Source organism: Nelumbo lutea, chromosome 3 (assembly GCF_056320005.1).
Source record: "Nelumbo lutea isolate HS-2025 chromosome 3, American lotus-T2T, whole genome shotgun sequence".
Lineage (NCBI taxonomy): Eukaryota > Viridiplantae > Streptophyta > Magnoliopsida > Proteales > Nelumbonaceae > Nelumbo > Nelumbo lutea.
Genome location: NC_142686.1, coordinates 94,954,338 through 94,973,091, shown reverse-complemented (window position 1 = coordinate 94,973,091; position 18,754 = coordinate 94,954,338). Strand labels below are relative to the sequence as shown.

At 39.8% G+C, this 18,754-nt stretch overlaps 1 protein-coding gene across 3 annotated transcripts in view; it reads left to right on the top strand.

Annotated features, from left to right (window-relative positions):
- Positions 1 to 562: 562 nt before the first annotated feature.
- The window catches only part of LOC148866985 (uncharacterized), a 39,901-nt gene continuing 21,709 nt past the window's right edge, over positions 563 to 18,754 (top strand). For 2 of the 3 annotated variants that reach the window (XM_088980889.1, XM_088980887.1), the window contains exon 1: positions 563 to 1,030. In XM_088980889.1, coding sequence (XP_088837015.1) covers positions 838 to 1,030 — 193 coding nt within the window. In that variant the 5' untranslated portion in view covers positions 563 to 837. The remainder of the gene's footprint in view (positions 1,031 to 18,754) is intronic. The other variant, XM_088980888.1, reaches the window with a different exon arrangement.

Sequence of the window (18,754 nt, the reverse complement as noted above, 5' to 3'; positions counted from 1 at the left end):
TTAAAAGATGATTGTACCAAAATATATACATAGATTCTTTCAAACCCGACCAACTTGCCCAAGCCCCACTAGCCAATCTTGGTTCGAGTTTAAACCCAACTTGAGCTATGTTGGGTTAAACTTGGATTAGGCCAAGGTTGACAAACTTGGCTTAACCTTGAGTTAGGCCAGGCTTGAACATCTAGGATAGGGCTTGGGTTAACCTTCAACCCGACTTACCCGATCCAAGTCGCTTGAGTTGCAAACTACCATATAGGCATATACTGTATAGGCCAAGCTGGGCCCAGTCCAGGCTTAAAGTATTGGACCCAAACACGATCTAGAATTAGAAATTTTTGGGCCAGACCGGTCCGGCCAGGTTGGAACTGATCACCCCTACTAAACCCTACCTCTAAAGGTGGACCAAGTTAAGAGGGTGCACTACATTCGGAGCCCACTCATGCACCAGTGGCCAGTCCTGCACCCTAGCATTAGGGCTTCCTGTTTCCAACAAATCGAGCTCTCACTCTCTCATTATTTAAATGCAACTAAAGGATAAGGAAACCACCACCGGATAACGATTGCTAAAATTTGTAAAAAAGCTTTTTTAATTAACTAACCGTTCACTCTCGATACTGCAACTCATACTTTCATAAACTGAATAAAAAACTGCACAAAGGTGAGAGAGAGAGAGAGAGGGAGAGGGTTTTCGGCTTTTTGCTGCGAAAAGGGTGCTTACATAGACGATATTCCTCGTTGTGGAGAACTTGAGGAGAGGCAGGAGGCCAAGTGAGTCTATTTCGATCTGAGTCGAGGCGGGAGTCGTAGAGTTCCAGGGGAGACAGCGAAGGAGAGAGTATGAGCAGCGGAGGGAGTACTACCAACGCTAATGGGAAGGGTAATAATGGGGTTCCGTCGATCCCGGCGGCGTCGAGAAAGATAGTTCAGAGCTTAAAGGAGATTGTAAACTACCCCGAACATGAGATCTATGCCATGCTCAAGGAATGTAACATGGACCCTAACGATACCATTCACAGGCTACTCTCCCAAGGTTTATCGCAAAACCCTGTTCTTTATTTTTTTCTTTTTCTTTCTCAGTTCCTTTTTTTTTTTTGTTTATGTTATCTTGGTGTAGGAATTTTTCCTTAGTTTAGTCTGTTTAGTTTCCCATGACTTTCTTTTCTGGTTATTTAACTTGCAAAATTGGGATTATTTTCTTGGTTATCTATCTTGTTTCATTCTCTCATGGGTAGTGCTTCCCTGCAAGTTTTGTTGCTTTATCTGGGTTTTGGATATTTTGGAAAGCGAAGGGACCTTTCTTGCACTTGGTTGAACTTCTTGGATTCTTTTCCCTCATTTGTTTCTTTCACTTTTTTTTTTTTTGTTGATATTCTGAAGGGAACCTTATTAGTATTTGGCTGGACCAAGACAAGTTGGATGGTCAATTGCATGGGACTTTTCTTTTTATTAGTTGTTTCTTTATTCGAATCTCACAGGTTATGTCTTTTCCTATTTTCATTCGCTTGAGCTTTGACCTGCACAGGGATTTTTTTTTTTTTTTTTTTTTATGTATATAGTGGTCTCTTGTTGAACACCTTTTAGCTGAAGAGTTGGTTCTGATGTGTTCATGTAATTCTTTCCTCATATCCTGATCCTCTTCCCCGTTCTTGGCTTCAGGAAGTGAAGCAAATGACTCTTGTCGTGAAAAGATTGGATACTATTTTGGGCAGATATAAGTTCTGCTTGTGTATATGGTTATTGTTAATACCTTTTTCTTTTTCTGACTTCACAATTTGTCAAAAACTATTATGTGTTGCATTATATAGAGTTAGAGTGGTTAGACATGTATGTGTTTTTCATTCAATGAGGATGATGATAAGTAAAGTGGGTGTCTTAGGAATGTACGTTTTTCAAAATCTATTGGTATCCAGCATTTATTTTCTTTTTCAGTCTTGATTAAGTAGAGGAAAGGTGCTAAATTAGCTATGCATTATGATGGTTTTTTGGTTCCCCTGCTACTCTGCTAGATTTATGATTTGTTTTTGCTATGTAACATTTCTTTGTTTGGTTCTGTATTCGCCATTTTTAATTCATATAAGATATGTACATATACTGCTTCCTTTTGATGTTTGACCTAATATGGGGGTGCAACTTGGGTTGGTTGGGTTGAGCAATTGTTAAATTTTGAATGGCTTGAACCTACACCTGAGCCTGATATAGTTGAAAAACTTCAAATTGGGCAACCTGATTTCTAACCCTATCTAGTGGGCTTTAATGAATTATCATAAATTAACTGTGTTCAAAAGGTTAGGACCTTATCCAGTCTACCCCTCTCAACTCCCAAGACCCCAGATAATTGGGGGACCAACATTGGACAATGACATTTTAAAAAAAAAATGCCCCAAATAGTTGGTGTTAAAGCATTCATAAAAAAATAGTTAGTGTTAAGGCTGAGTTGAATAACTAAGGAGCCGTTTGGAAAATCTTTTTGGAAGATCTTCTGGTAGCTTTGATAGTCAAAAGACGCATTGAAGTCCGTTTGATTAAGGTGTGTCTTTCTGCGTGAAGATGAATAGAAAAAAAACGCAAAAGGTCCATTTGGAGCTTCCCGAAAATCGCCTGTTTTGGGCTTGTCATGTCTTTTTGGCGCATCGGCTTTCGGCAGCTAGATCTACCGCAAACCAAATGGGAAAGACTGAATCACGGTCTGCCTAGCTTGTAAATAGCTGACAGATTGTGTGGAAAGCCGTGACAAATGAGGCCTTAAATACGGAGGAATGAAGAGGCAACACATAAGAGTATTGGAATTCTATATTTCTATTACATCCTTTTAGAAGTTGAGAAAAAATGTTTTCTAGGTTACAAATTTACAATGGAAAAGTTGAGTTTGAATGCAATAAGCTTCTAAAGTCATCAGTGTCATTGAGATGACTAGTTAGAGGGGGCAATATTATGATGCCTTATTCTCACTATCATTTTTTTTCTTGGTGAAATTTATTCTTACTTTCTGTTATTGAATAGGGTTCCTTTGAAGTCTTTGCTTATTAAACAGTGTCTTAGCTGGCTTGGGTGGGTGCCAGCTGGCTCAGTTGGTAAAGTCTCTTGCTGGTTGTAGCAGAGACTTGGGATCAAATCCCACCTGCACCAGGGTTTTGAGGGGGTGGTTATGGGTCTAGGGGATGGGCTACCCCCTCGTTGTGTGGTTCCAAGAACCAAAAAAAGAACTTTCGAAAAAAAGTGCCTTAGCTGCTTTACCCATTTATTTTGTCCCTCTTTTTCCCAATTCCATTCTGTGTGGCTGAGCTCCTAGAAAGAAAAATGAGGTACTTTTTATCGGAAAGGATGGCAGGATGAAGATAGAATCTATTTGGTGAATTGGAAAAAGGTTTGATGCCCCAAGAAGGAGGGTGGTTTAGGGGTGAGGAAACTGAAGAAGGTTACTGCTGCCCTTTTGGGAAAATGTTTTCGGCATTTTAATGAACAACATAATAGTTTGTAGAGAAGGGTCGTTATGGCTAAATATTGATTTAGAAATTTGAATGGGGAGTCGGGGCAAGCTAGAGAAGCATATTGCTTGCATTGTGGAGGGGGGGGGGTGTATAGAGAAAATCAAGCAAAGAGTCAGATTCTGGTGTGATGAATGGTGCTCAAACAGGCCTCTTATGGATCTATTTCCACTCTATTCCTGGCAGCTAGGGACAGGAATGCTCTGGTTTCTGGTTGTTTTCAGGTTGAGAATAACAAAGTACTGTAGAATCCAGTCTTCAGAAGAAATCTAAATGAATGGGAGGTGGATGACCTGATGGAGCCTTTCTGCTATCCAAAAGGTTAATCCAGAGGTGGATCAGTAGTCTTGGAGAAACAAAATTCAATTCTGAGGACTAGTGTCAAATGTTCATGGCCCGACTAGGAATAAAAATAGAGAAGATCTTTGGGTGGAGTTGGAGAGGGGACATGCGGATGGGGTGGCTCCATGGTTGTTGTGAGGAGATTTTAATGTCTGTGGGAGGATGAGTAGAATGAAGGGTGGAAGGGATAGTAGGGTTCTAGGGATCATGAGAAGCTGTGGTGGCTTCATAAGAAGAAATGAGTTGGTTGACACAAATGTGATGGGATCTGAATTCACTTTGTCAAATGGTCAGGAAACACTGATTTTAAGAAGATTTGATAGATTCCTCTTCAATGATGAATGTGAAGTTTGTTTTGAGGACTTGATTCAACAGCCTGTACTTTTCATTGTTTTGGGTCACAAAGCAATTATACTAAGAAGCTTTTTGGAGTTTTTGTGGCTGAAGCAATTCAGGTTTGAAAGTATATGGTTGGGGCATCCACACTTGCAATTTGTAGAGGAAAAATGGAATAACTATATTATGTCAAGGAGGGCAGGCTATGTGATGATGAAGACATTACAGTTTTTAAGAGAAGAAAATTGGAGTTAGCCATCCTTTAATAACTTAGGTGTTTGTAGAAAGAGGTCTTGGAGACTAAACTTAATAGTTTGGAGGGAGAGATTGGTTTGTAAGGGAAGGGGGAATGGAGAGGGAAGCCCTAAGGGAGAGTGGAGGTGGCATGAAGGCAAAAATCAAGAGTGCCATGGTTAAAATAGGAGGATAAAAATACATCTTTCTTCTAAACGATGGCAAAATAAAGGAGGAGAAGGAATCAAATTTTAAGATTAGAAATTGGTGATAGATTGATGGTTGATCAGAGAGAGACCATAGAAGAAATTAGAGGTTTTTATATTAATTTCCTTAAGTCTACCCAAAGAAGAGTGTGCCTCTTGGGTGTTATGGAGTTTAACGATATTGAAGTATTTCGGAAGGATTAGTTGGAAAGGGAAGTTTGAAGAAGATGAAGCTTGGGTGGTTGTTAAGAGGATGAGGGGGGTCAACCCGTTAAGCTGTATTTCCCAGACCTGTACTCCCTATCAAACCTTAAGGCTGAACTTGTTTGCTAGGTTTGGTGTTCCTCAAAAAGTGGGGTAAATTGGGATCTTGGATTTCCTTGTGAAAGAAATCTGGTGCAAACCAATCCCTCCTAAAGTTCAAGCTCTTTGTTAGGAAGTGTTTTTAGGGAAGTTTAACCCTTGTGATGTGCTACAGCAAAGAAGGCCAAATAAGTGCCTCTCTCCCCTTGTATGGATCTTATGCAAGGCTGGTGGTGAAACCCTCCCTCACTTATATCTTGCTCTTTTGTTTCTTATATTTGGGAATACTTCTGCTCTCTTTGGTTGTAGCTGGTCTCCTCCACAGGGCGTAGTAGTTGATTTGTTCAGCTCAAATTTCCTAAGGTAACAGGAAAAAGGGGAAGATGTATGTGGAAGATGGTAAGAGCAGCTTTGGTATGGTATTTGTGAAGAAAGAAACCAAATCATTTTCAAGGAAAAATTCAAGTCAAGGGAAGAAGTGATTGAAATCATAAAGATCAGAGCTGCACGTTGGGTTAAAACCTTGGACCTCTTTAGAAACATATCTACAGATGATATACTAAGGAATTGGAGGGAAGTGGCACAATCAGAAATGCATAGAGAAAAGGCAAGAATGAATTGGAAACCACTGGGATCAGATAAGCTAAAGCTGAACTTTGATGGAAGCTCCTTTGGCAACCTGAGGAGGGCTGGAATAGGAGGAATTATTCAGAATCATCAATGAGAAGTAGTGGCGCTATTCTGTGGATCGATTGGGTTTGAAGACTCGATTCAAGCTGAAACGCAGTCTCTCCTACAAGGTTTGAAACTCGCTGAGCATATGGGAGTAAGAGAGCTGGATATTGAAGGGGATTCACTATTAGTTATGAATCGGGCAAAACAAATTGATTTACCACCTTGGAGGCTTAGGTTCATCTTTAGAAAAATTGGTTCACTAGCAAGAAAATTCAGTTCCAACTTTGATTGCTTCAAAAGGGAAGCAAATAGCATGGTGGATACTCTAGCAAAGCAGGGAGTTGATAGACCACTTTATTTTGGGCAATTCTGTATTATGTCTATTAGGATTGTTCGGAAATTTTGAAAGATGATTTAATGGATGTATTTGTGGAGTTCTATCAAAAAGGGAAGTTATTGCCTGGAGCAAATGCAACTTTTATTGCTTTATTGCCAAACAAGAAAGGGGTCAAAACCCCTTAAGGAATACAAACCGATAAGTCTTGTGGGTAGCTTGTATAAGATCATTGCTAAAGTCTTGACTGGTGGGTTGAAGATTGTCTTGCCCTTTGTTATCTCTTAGAACCAAGGAGCTTTTGTAGAAGGGAGACAAATCGTGGATCAAATCTTAGTGGTAGCTAAAAAAAGAACAAGGTGGCAAATGTTTGATTTGTTAATTGGACCTAGAAAAAGCTTCATATGATATGGTGGATTGGTTCTTCTTGTTGAATCTCATGGAAAAGATAGTTTTAGGTGAAAGATGGAGGCTGTGGATTAAAGGATGTATTAGCTCAGTACATTTTTCTATCCTAATGAATGGGGTAGGAAAGGATTTCTTCCTGGCTAAAAGAAGACTCGGACAGGGTGACCCTTATCCCCATTCTTATTCACCTTTGTGGCTAAGGTCTTGAGTAGACAAATAATCAAGGCTGACCAAGATAACCGGTTTAAAGGTTGGAGGATTTGTAGATCAGTAGTGGTGGTTTCTCACTAGCAATTTACTGATGATATAATCATTTTATGTGAAAATTGTGTTGAATCTAGTTTAAAGAATCTGAAAAGTTTGGTGGACAAGTTTCAATAGGCCCCCAAACTGAAAGTTAATTGGGGAAAAAGCTGTGTAGCTGGAATAAACATTGGGGAGGGGGAAGAATACTTAGGTATGCCCTTGGGAGGGAATATATTTCCTTGGGGGGAAGAATCACCTTGATAAAATCTACCCTAGCAAACCTGCCCACTTATTTCCTCTCCACGTTTAAGATCCCAGTGAAAATAGCTAGGAAGTTGGAGAAGATTATGGGGGATTTTTTGTGGGAACCTGACGATGAAAAGAAGGATCATCTAGTGAAGTGGGAGCAAGTTTGTTACCCTAAGGAGCAGGGTGGCCTAGGTATAGGGAACATATTAAAGAAAAATAAGGCCCTTCTAGGGAAATGGTTGTGGAGATTCCCTTGTGAAGAAGATAGGTTGTGGCATAGGGTCATTAAAAGCATTCATGGTGAAGCATATAACGGCTGGGATGCAAAACTAGCTTCCAATGCAGCTCCAAATTCCCCCCTGGAAGGCAATCTTTGAGGTACTACCAACCTTTCTTCAATTTATCCGGTTTGATGTTGCATGTGGCAATAAAGTTTTATTCTGGGAAGACCTTTGGGTTAGGATTTGCCTCTTATGGTTAAATTCTCGGACCTCTACTCCTTATCAAACATTAAAAACAAACCTGTTGCTAGGATTGATATGCTTTCAGATTTGTGTATCTCTTGGGACTTTGGCTTTAGAAGAGGGTTGAGGGAAAATGAATGTGAGTCCCTAGTGCTTTTGATCTTAACACTTGAGAACGTCTACTTAGACCAATCTATAGCTAATAGTAGAGTATGGTCACCAACTCCTGGTGGTTTATTTTCTTGGGCATCTTTTCTTTGGTTTGCTCACTCATTTTGATCCTTTGGGGGTGAACTTCCCAGTGAGAGAAATCGGGTGTAAACCGATCCCTCCAAAAGTACAATCTTTCTGTTGGGGAGTGTTCCTAAGGAAGGTAAACACTTGTGATGTGCTACAAAAAAGAAGGCCAAACAAATGCCTCTCTCCTCATGTGTGTGTCCTTTGTATGGAGTGTGGTGAAACCCTACCCCACTTACTTTTATCCTGCTCTTTTTTTTTTTTTTTTTTTTTCTGGTATTTGGAATGTTGTTTGTTCTCTCTTGGATGCATATGGGCTCCCCCATAGGATGTGGTAAGTCTGTTCAGCCTCTCCTTGAGACAGTAGAAGAAAAGAGGAAAGCGCTTATGGAAGGTAGCAAGAGCTGCTACAGTATGGACTATATGGGAGGAAAGAAACCTAAGACTTTTCTCTAAAAAAATTAAATCAAAGGAGGAAGTTATTGAAGCCATAGAAATCAGAACTACACATTGGGTGATGACCATAGAGCTATTAAAAAATTTCTCCACGAATGAGATTCTAAGAAGTTGGACTGAAGTAGCACAAACAGATGCACCCAAAGCAGTTGTGAGTGGAACGGAAGCCACCTGCACTGAACAAACTAAAACTAAACTTCGATGGGAGTTCCTTTGATAACCCAAGAAGGGCAGGCGTAGTGGGTGTGATTAGAAACCATATGGGTGTGGTGGTGGCACTCTTCTCAGGACCAATGGATTTTGGTGAATCAATTCAGGCTGAATCTCTAGCCCTACTTCAGGGTCTAAAGATGGCTGAGCAGACAGGAACAACAGATTTAGAAATAGAAGGAGACTCACTACTGGTCATTTCTTGGGCTAAAAACATCACATTAGTACCTCGGAAGCTCAAATTTATCTTCAGAGAAATTGACATACTTGCAGTGAGGCTCAACTCTCAGTTTGGTTGGGCCAAATGGAATGCAAATGGGGTGGCGGATACCCTAGCAAAATGGGGGCAAATAGATTTACCTTGTACCATAGTTGTCAAGGCGACAAGGCACCCTTGGAGGCTGGCTTCGCCCAGTTGCCCAGCAGTTTTGTGCCCAATTGCCCAGCAGTTATGTGTTTATATTACTAATTTCTTTTTATTATTTTCTTATTCTGTCAGGGTTTAATCAATACAACATTGCTAACTGCTGTATTGAACCCATGGTTCGCAGTATTGATACACCTCTGTGTATTGGCAGAGGTGTATCGGTACTTATAACGGTACTTCCCCAATTTTTTTTTCTTTGGTTTTCAATTTCATTTTTAAATATATATTACTTAAAAAATGGGTCCCCAAAAACACCTGTAAACAGTTATTGGGACCCCAAAGATACAATACAATACACCCGATATGGGGCGTATCATATCGAAATTTTGATCCATGATTGAACTCTCACAAATTTCAAAACCTGAACCTATAAGCAAAGGAAGAACTTAAAATTTTGTCTAATCAACACATTTTCTTCTTCCACATTTTCTTTTCTTCTTTCCTATAACAAAAGTAGGGGTTCAGCCCCTATATTTTTTTGAATTTTCTTTACTTTGTTCTTTTTCTTCTCATAAAATGTTGATTTTCTAGACTTAAACATGAAATGTATACTTTTCTTATGAAAATTATGAATAATTATTAAGGAAAGATGGTTATGGAACCTAGGGAATACTTAAAAAAATTCGATATGAATAATTATTATGAATATATGGTTTTACTTAAAAAAAATTCATCGCCGAGTCGTCACCTAGGCGACTAGGCGACCCCCTGTCGCCTAGCCTCGCCTTGGTGCCTTGAAAACTATGCCTTGTACTAGGCAGAACTGTAGCTGATTGCATGTGGTTGCAGATTGGGTTAATGCATTTCTGCAACCTATAACTATTGTAACTGATTGTAACTTTTTCTCTGTTATTAATTAAAAAACAAAATTTTTGCTGATAGAAAAAAGATGACTTGCCTTGTACTTTCACAGTAACTTTAATTAAACAAAGGAATTTATTAAGTGATAAAAAAAGTAAAAAACTGATTCCAATTCTGATTTGATTCCTTCCTGTACCAAACAGACAGTGGGAATAAACCATTCCAATTCTGATGGGTTTTGATTCCAATTCTGATTCCAGTTCTGATTGCAAATCAAATGGACCCTTAGTTTTAGGTGGTGTTTCGTGCATCTTTTCAGTGTGCCTTTTGGTCTGCAGGAAGCTCAAAAGGCCAAAAAGTGGTCTTTTCCTGTTTGGTATCGTGTAAACCAAAAAACCCAAAGATGAGTGTGCAGAAAGACCGAAAAAGCCGGAAATTGGGAAGCTTCAAATGAAGCTTCTGGCCTTTTTGTGCTGAAAATAGCCTTCTCAGCTATTTTTAACAGCCCGGTAGACCACAATGCGAACTAAACAGTGTTGGTCTTTAAAGACAAGACCCCAAAAGCTTAATGCATCTTCTTGTCTACTGGTTGTTGAAAGATCTACCTTGAAAGTCTTACCAAACAGCTCCTTAGTTAGCAGGGTGTGAAAAGAATTCTTTTAAGCATCTTTGGGATTAAGGCAAGGTGATCCTATTTCACCATTATTTTATTTTATTTTTTGTATTGGTGACTGAAGTTCTAAAAAAGCTTTTAAAAAGAGGAGTGGAGGTAGTTTTGTTGGAAGGTTTTAAGATTGGTAGAGGAGGCTTGGTAATTTCCCACTTGCAATATGCCGATGATACCTTATTGTTTTTGGATGCATTAGTGACTTGGTCTTCAAACTTTAGAGCAGTTCTCAAATGTTTTGAGTTGGTTGCTGGACAAAAAATAAATTTGAGTAAGAGCGTGATGATAGGCATGGGTGACATTTCTTAGCAAATTTCTGGAGGAATGTGTGGGTGCTTAGGGTTGTTGGTGGGTGAGTTCCCATTCACTTACTTGGGTCTCCCAATTGGTGCAAAGATATCCTCTTGTTCAACTTGGTAGCCAGCTCTAGATAGGACCAATCAGACGACATTAGATGGTCAGAGAGGGAAGTATTTGTGATTTGGGGGGGGGGGAGGGATAACTCTTACCAAAAGTGTTATTTTGAATCTGCCTACTTACTATTTATCTTTTCTGAAAGTTCCATCTTGGGTGATCGAGTTCATTGAAAAAAATGCAGGTGGGGTTTTTTTTTTTTTGTGGAGTTTGAAGGTCATGGAGAAGAGGTTTCACATAGTTAAATGGGATGCTAAGAGGGAATGGAGGGTGCATTTGTTGATTAAAGCATTATTGGGGGCATGGCTTTGGAGGTTCAGGGAGAGGAGAAGGATGCTCTTTGGGGAAAGGTGAGCTTATGATGTGGTGGGTTTTGGATGGTACTGAAAAAAGGTTAGATCAGCATATTGGGTTTGTGTATGGAAAGGTATCATAAACTTCCAATCAGCATGGTGCAAGGATCAAGTTTTGGGAAGATGATTGGACAGGGATGGGAAGATTATTTGATTTCTGCTCAAGGCTCTACAATTTAAGTGAAAGGAATGTTATGATTGCCTTATGTTTTCAGTTAAATCAGGGATGTTTGGTGCCCATCCTTTAGGAGACTATTGTATGGTTGGGAAATTAAAGAGTGTCTAAGGTTATTGGCTAAGGCGGTGGAGGGTTTGCGGGAATGGTGTCTTCAGTGTAAAATCTTATTACATTTGTTTGGTGAGGAACTGGGTAGAAAGAACCAATCTAATAGGTATTTGGAGAAATCCGTTGCCACCCAGGGTGCAAGTGTTTGCATTGCTGGTTGTACTTGACAGCATTCTAACTCAGGATTACTTGAGGAGAAGAATTCAAGTTATGGCCCATCCGGCCCAATATTTCTACAACTTTCAAACCTGTAGGTGCTATTAGGCATCACATAGGACTAGGAGAACTGAAGTGTGAATGCCCCCCAAATACAAGAAACATCTAATTTGATATTTCCTACAATACCCCAATGCACATAACCAAATGCTAAATGTGGTGTTGCAGTTTCAAATTGTTTTCTTTCCTTTTCTCTGCCTCTTTCTTTAACTCAGCTCAATCTAAGCTTGTTAATGCTGCTCGGGTGTAGCTGTTTCAAGTTAAATCTGCCCGATCAAATATATTTTTTGTATGTTGAAGTTAAATATCCTATGTTAGTCATTATCTTGGACAAACTTTTATACTCCTGGTGCTTGGGTGTACTGGCATACCAACCCTAAGGGAAGTCAACTACTTAGCTAAAGAGATGGGTGCTAGTGTTCTACTTTTAAATTGGTTAGGAGGATTGCTAATGAGATGGAAGACTCATTAGCTAAGTAGGGGGGTTATAGGCAGCAATTATTTTGGGCTAAGTTGTAATCACATACTATAGTAAAACACATGGTCAAATCTCTTATATGGTGCTTATTTGGACTCAAAACAGGAACCCAATACCATGGTTCCAAGCACCACCTAAGTGATGTACACCTAGGTTAAAAACAAGGTGCACCCCACACAATGAGGCTTGCCTATGATTCTACACATTTTAATACATTTATTCAAGGAATCTAGATTCAGTCCTCACATAATTTTTCCTTGCGTTGTCCTCACAACACTTGCGGCTGTTCATTTAGAACATCTCCCCATGAATGAAAAAATATAAGTACGAAGATGTTCCAAATACATGGCTGTAAGAATGGTGTGAGGACTGAATCCAATCTCTTATTCAAGTGGATCCCAGATTATTCCTTAGATGATTTCTTGCTAGAGGAGGGGTTGGGAGATTGAACCTTCGTTTACGGTGCCGGGGCTAGGAGCTAATCGTCAGGGTGCCAAGGCTAAGACCATTTGTCACCTTTACTCTTACGAAATGACAATCAACTTCCATATGCTTAGTTCTCTTGTGAAATACCGGATTGGAAGCAATATGTGTTGTAGCCTGATTGTTATAGAACAACTTGATAGTTTTCCCTATAGGAATGCTTATCTCTTGGAGTAGATGCTTTAACTAGATTAATTCACCTGGGTATGTTGGGACAGTCCGAGAATTCATCTGAGTGGGTGATCATAGTGACAGGATCAGTCCCTTTGTCGGACAAATGTAATGATCGGGGATGCACTCTCTCTGATGGAAACCAAGACTGCCGGTAGCCGATTTCAATTGTTGAGATTTTGTTTTGCAAAATATATATATATCTATATATATATGTGTGTGTGTGTGTGTGTGTGTGTGTGTGTGTGTGTGTGTGTGTGTTATGGTTTCGAAATGATTTGCAAAAGGTTTTAATTCTCGGGATCCATGTAAGCAGAGAGTGCAACACTGTTCCTTGCAGTCGAGGGAGAGGTCCTCCCTTGTCGGGCAGCGTTTGATCATTATGGGCTGAGAGGTTAAGTGTAAGACCATTGAGGATAATACCTGATGGGCTAATCTTGCATCTGCCCACAGTCCCTGGGTGTTACAAGGTGGCTTGGCCCAGGGACCACTTAGGGTAAGTGTTGGGCCCATAGAGCCCATAAGATGGGTTTTAGGGGGTGCACTGTCCATAACAATGTATTCGGTCGGGCCTTGTAACAAAGGCTGGGTTGAACCCATGTGGCTGATGTGTAGATTAATGTTTGGGTCCCACACCATACAAGGAAGCCCAACTGGGCAGTAGTTTGGAAGGCTAAGTGAGTACACAACCTTAAATGGGCCTTAAGCCCATTTCGAACTGGGCTGATTTGATCAGTCAATTAAAGGGGGCAAATTCTGAGATGGATCAACTAATAGGATTGGGCCTAGATCCTATCCACATAGAGAGTCCAAGATCTAAATAAGATTTAGATCCGGAAGCCTCCTAATTAGATTAAGAGATGGCTGATCTGATCTGCAGATAATATAGGGGTTCTCCCTTATCACTTAAAGGGACTTCTAATCCAAATATAATTTGGATCAGCAGCTCCTAATAGGATTAGGAGCTGATCCCTTTAAATCTATAAAAGGAGGAGGGGGCGGCAACCTTTAGACATGCAACCCAAGACTCTTGTCTTCAGAGCTGAAATCACAGAAGAGAGATTTCTGCAACCTCTGCAAAATCTCTCTTGCCGCCTCTTTCCTACCGCCGCCATTACCTTCAGTTCGGTCTCCAGTTCTTGGGAGAAATCAAGATCTGATCTTGATACCAATGTTTTGGGAAAAGATTGAATGGAGTTGTATTCACAAGCCATCCAGTTGATTCTTGCGAATGGTCAAGTTCTTTTGAAGAACATTGCTGATTCTGTTCCATCCTGCACTGCGCTATCTTCAGTGGGAGCAGTCTTTGGATCATTCCTTGGGCGTGAACACCTCCATTGGGAGATACTAATTCTCCGTATCAGGTACATCCTCCCTCTTACTCCTTTTGGTTCAGATCTAGTTTGGTTCATGGTTCGAGATTGATCATTGAAAAATATGTTTTTCTAAAATAGGGAATTCGATTCCCTGCAAAGATGGGAGAATTTTTTTTTTGAAATTTGCCCAGTCCATTCCGCAAGACTTGGGCGTCCATGTGATGGATATCCCATCCCTTCAAAATGATCCCTTGAAACCCCTTGCTTAGCTAGTCCATCCGCTACGGAATTTGCTGATCTTTCTACCCAAAGAGAGGTAACTGTTATATTTCTTGTGAGCCAATTGACTTTCCTCAATAAATTTCTATATCGCCACATAGCTGAAGCTGGCTTTGTCAACCATCCCACAACAATTGTGGGATGCCTTGTACAACCGCTAAGATCTCTATTCTATTTGAGCTCCTATTCCCACAGGGCCTGAAAACAAAACTAGGATGTTGCTCTCTCTATCTCTCAACACCCCTCCTATCCCTGAAGGGCTTGGGTTTCCTTGGCTACTACCATCAAAATTCAGCTTTGCCCAACCTTCAGGTGGAGGCTTCCACACTGCAGCTGCCTTGTCCCTCCTCGTATGACTAGTGGCTACCGCCTTCCAGTTACTCCAAATGTCATCAGAGGAAAACGTACGAAAGAAGTCAAGAGTTCTTAGCCAATGAATGGCTTCCCTTGACTATCAATCATCTTTACATTAGGATCCATATTGGTCTCAACTGGTTTAGCCCCAAGTAGACCTGTCTCATCCAACAAATCAAGAGATTTGCATTGTGACAAGATCTCCCATTTTGAGTGAGCCACTTCAATGCCCAAGAAATACTTTAGGGATCCTAAATCCTTGGTTTGAAAGTGTTGCTACAAAAACATTGATTAAAAAAGTGTTGCTACAAAAATTGTTTTAGATCATTAATCCTACCGACATCACTAGCAATAATAACTATGTCATCAACATACATTGCCAAAATGATCTGCCAAGATGTGGTGTCCCTATAGAAAATTGAGTGATCAGCTCCACACTGTTTGGGACCAATTCTTGTACCTATTGAACTTGCCAAACCATGCTTGTGGTTATTACTTTAACCCATAAATAGCCTTCCACAACCTACATTCCAACCTCCCTCGAAGGTTGTTCCATGTAGACTTTTTTTCGAGAAAAGGTAAAGTATAATTATATTAAAACAAAAGGCCCTTTGTACAATGAGAAGCTGTACAAAAAGTTAAGAAAGGAATGAAGACCTCCTCCTGAAGGTTACCACAAAGAAGGGCATTCTTGACATCAAGTTGGTGGTACAAGGGCCAATCAAAATGAATAGGTAGAGAAATGACAACTCGTACAAAGGACAATTTATCCATTAACGAGGTCTTAGAGTAATCAACCTCATAAGTTTTTGTACATTCCACGTTCTCAAAACGGATCCTATCAAAATATTTCACATTTACTATAACCATATCTATTTTAATTTTTCGGGGAATCCTCCTTAATAGACAAAATATTCCTATTGTCAATGCCAATTGAATCAATGCTATTAGCTGTGAATTCGAACTTGTTTTGGTATTTTCTGTTTCTTCGGATGGTATGATGGGTCAATCATTTGCTTCATTGGTTCCAATGGTGGTAAGCTGGTAGCTGTGGAATATGCTATACCATTTGATTACTAGTCATGCTTTAAGATGCTCAATGCTACCATGTTATCTATGCTTGATGGTATACACCCACCAACATCCAACTGCTTGCTTCCTAGGAGGTAAGGAGGTAAGGTCCCATGTATGGTTGGACTGGAGAGCTTGGAATTCTTCGTCCATTGTCTTACCTCTAGTCAAATGAGGCAAAAGGCTTCTTGAAAAGTCCTAGGAATGGAAATAGAAGAAGAGACAAATTTTTGTTGGGAAGGAGGAAAATGGACAAGAACACAATTATAAGAAATGGGGTGATCCATACAAGTACCCTTACCCTTACGTAGGGCAATGGGAAGATAAAGTTCTATTGAGGAGGATCGATCGTTGATTTAGATGTTGGTGGAAGGGTAGAAGATAGAGTTGGAGTTGATGTTGAAACAGAAGGAAAGGGTTCCTGTCCAATGAAATAAAGAAGACTCTCAAAGAATGTGACCTCAAGAGCATCTCGTGCCTCCTCTTAGGGTAATTGTATACTTTTTGGGAACAACAAAAGACTTATTGAGGATAGGTTCATATCATTTATACCCTTTTTAAGTGCATGAGTAGACAAGAAAGACACATCCATATTGCTCAGGAATCAACTTTATCATGTCCAGGGCTTAGCTGATGGACAAAACAAACACATCTGAAGACATAAGGAGGAAGAGGGAAGAGTGATCCTAAAAGAAAATGGTAGAGAACGGAGGATCACCAACAACGATAGATCATAGATGATGGCATGCGATTTATTAAAAAGCATTAAGTGAGAATCGCATCACTTAAGTAGAGTGTGCGAATATGAAGACTGATTTATGATGCCATGGGTGTCAAAGTAAGTTTGAAAGGAACTATGAAAATATTCCTTTACATAATCAGAATGAAAGACTTCAATACATATACCAAACTGATTTTGAACTTTAGCATGGAAAGAGAGAAAAATAGAAAAGTATTCGAGTGTTTTTTCATTAAATATATCCATGTAATTCGTGAATGGTCATCAGTTAAAGTTACAAAATATTGAAGTCCATTATAAGATGAAACACAACTTGGACCCCAAACATTTAAGTGAACAAGTTCGAAAGGACTCATGGCCTTGTTATCTTCTTTAAGAACAAAAGTGATTCTAAAATGCTTACTGGAATGACATGATTCACAATTGAACTATGACATCAACTCTAAACTAAGAACTAAGTTCTTCAAAAATGAAGTGAAGGGTGACCCAAATGACAATGCTACTGGTGAGGAGTAAAAGATGAGTGAAAAGCTCTTGGTGGACCGTCGCCATCCAAGTGGTATAGTCCTCCAACTTCGTGATTTCCACCAATTATCTTCCCCATCGTAAGATCTTGAAGAACACAATAGGAAGAGAAAAAAGTGACTAAGCAATTTAGTGAGTTTACTTACAGACAAGAGACTAAAGGGAAACTTGGGAACATAAAAACCAGAGTTGAGACTAATATTAGAATCAAAGGAAACACATTACTAGTACTAGTAATAGCAGATGAGGTTCCATTTGCTAAAGTAAATAGGCTTTGTAGTGGAGGGTGGAGACAAAAAGCACAAATAGGTCTGAAGACCAGTTGTATGATCTAAAGCTCCAGAATCAATTACCCATGGTGAATATTTAGAACTGGAAACTAAACAAGCTGTACTTTACCGAGCAAGGGTAACAATGATCTTGGAATATGAAGAAAAAAATCTGGAGTCATTAATACCAATGTAGAATCATTAATACCAATTCCCATAGCAGGCATCTCATTGGTAGAATTATTAATACCAATGTCAACTTCAACTACGACATGATTAGCCTAGGAAGACGATAGACCGTGCAAGTCATAACAAAAGGCAACTCTGTGACCCTTATAGCCAATTAGACACAATGAGAACACTCTTTGACAGTTCCACAACTACCACTATTTCTGCCCCCACCTCTTCCTTCCCCACTACCATCACAACCACCTCTAAAATCACGACCAACACCTCTATCTACACTTCTTCCCCTAACACCTCGACCACCATTATCACCCTTGGTCACTACTAAAGTAGACCTCTCAAAACAACAGAACTATCAATCTGGGGTTGGGATGCCTTCTGGATACAAGAAAACACTTTAGAAAGGGAAGGAAGGTAACTACCTTCCCAAAATCTGGGCTCTCAGAGGCTTAAACTCAAACCTCAACTTTAACAGGAATCTAGCAACATCCAAATGTTCTCTCTATGTTTATTGTATCTTCAAATCAGTAGAGAGAGGTCGGTAGACATTCAAGTCACTCATTAGACTTTTCAAGGTAGCATAATATTCTTATGCTCTCACCTTGTTGAAGAGAAAAATAGTCCTGATATAGTTGGTAGATCCTTGTCACATTATCTTGCCTTGAACACAACTGCCTGGCATGCTCCCAAATTTCCTTAGCATTGTCTAAAAACACGAGACTTGTTTTCCATACTGTTCCATAATGAGGTCATAATCTGTGCATTTTCTTGTACCCTTCAGGTTCACATTTAGGTTGGTCTTCCTTAATATATTTTAATTTGTCTCTTTCAATTAAGGAGAATTCCATAGATCTAGTCCATGGCACATAATTTGTAGCATTGAGCGTAGCAGTAGTTAACTGAGTGTTCATATGGTCTGATTGTAGTATTGTACTACTAGAGCAGGTTTGGGCCGCTTGGCACTATTATTGGAAGCATCCGTAGGTAAAATAAGGTACCAACCAGCAAGGGAAACTGCTACGAACACCAAGCACAAGATAACCAACTGGCTAAAGCAACTTTAAGCCCAAAAAAGATGAATAGATCACCTTGCTACAATAACTTCCAGCCCTAAAAATTGAATATCGGGTCACACAAGCTCTTGTAGAGTCCCAAATATCACATACACCATAAGAGGGATATTCCCACACCACAACACACAGAATCACGGACCACAACTTGTTATTAGAGATGCCACACCAAAATACACATACCTGTTTTCATGGCTAGGGCTTCAGCAAGGGGTGGCCAGTCCTTTTAAGTTCCTTTTTCTGTTTGTAGTGAACAAATGGAGTGAACTACTCCTAGGGTACAAAACTGGGGTGTGAACAGTGACAGTCGTCAAGTTCACAGATCTGATGCCATCTAGAAACTCGAGAATAAAGTGTAAAAAGGGAAGAAAAAGGCTGGGAAAAAGATTTGGTAACACTAGAGAAAGAGGAGAGAAGAATAGAGAAGAAGAAAAGTGAGAAAAGAATGAACAAAGGAAGAAGAT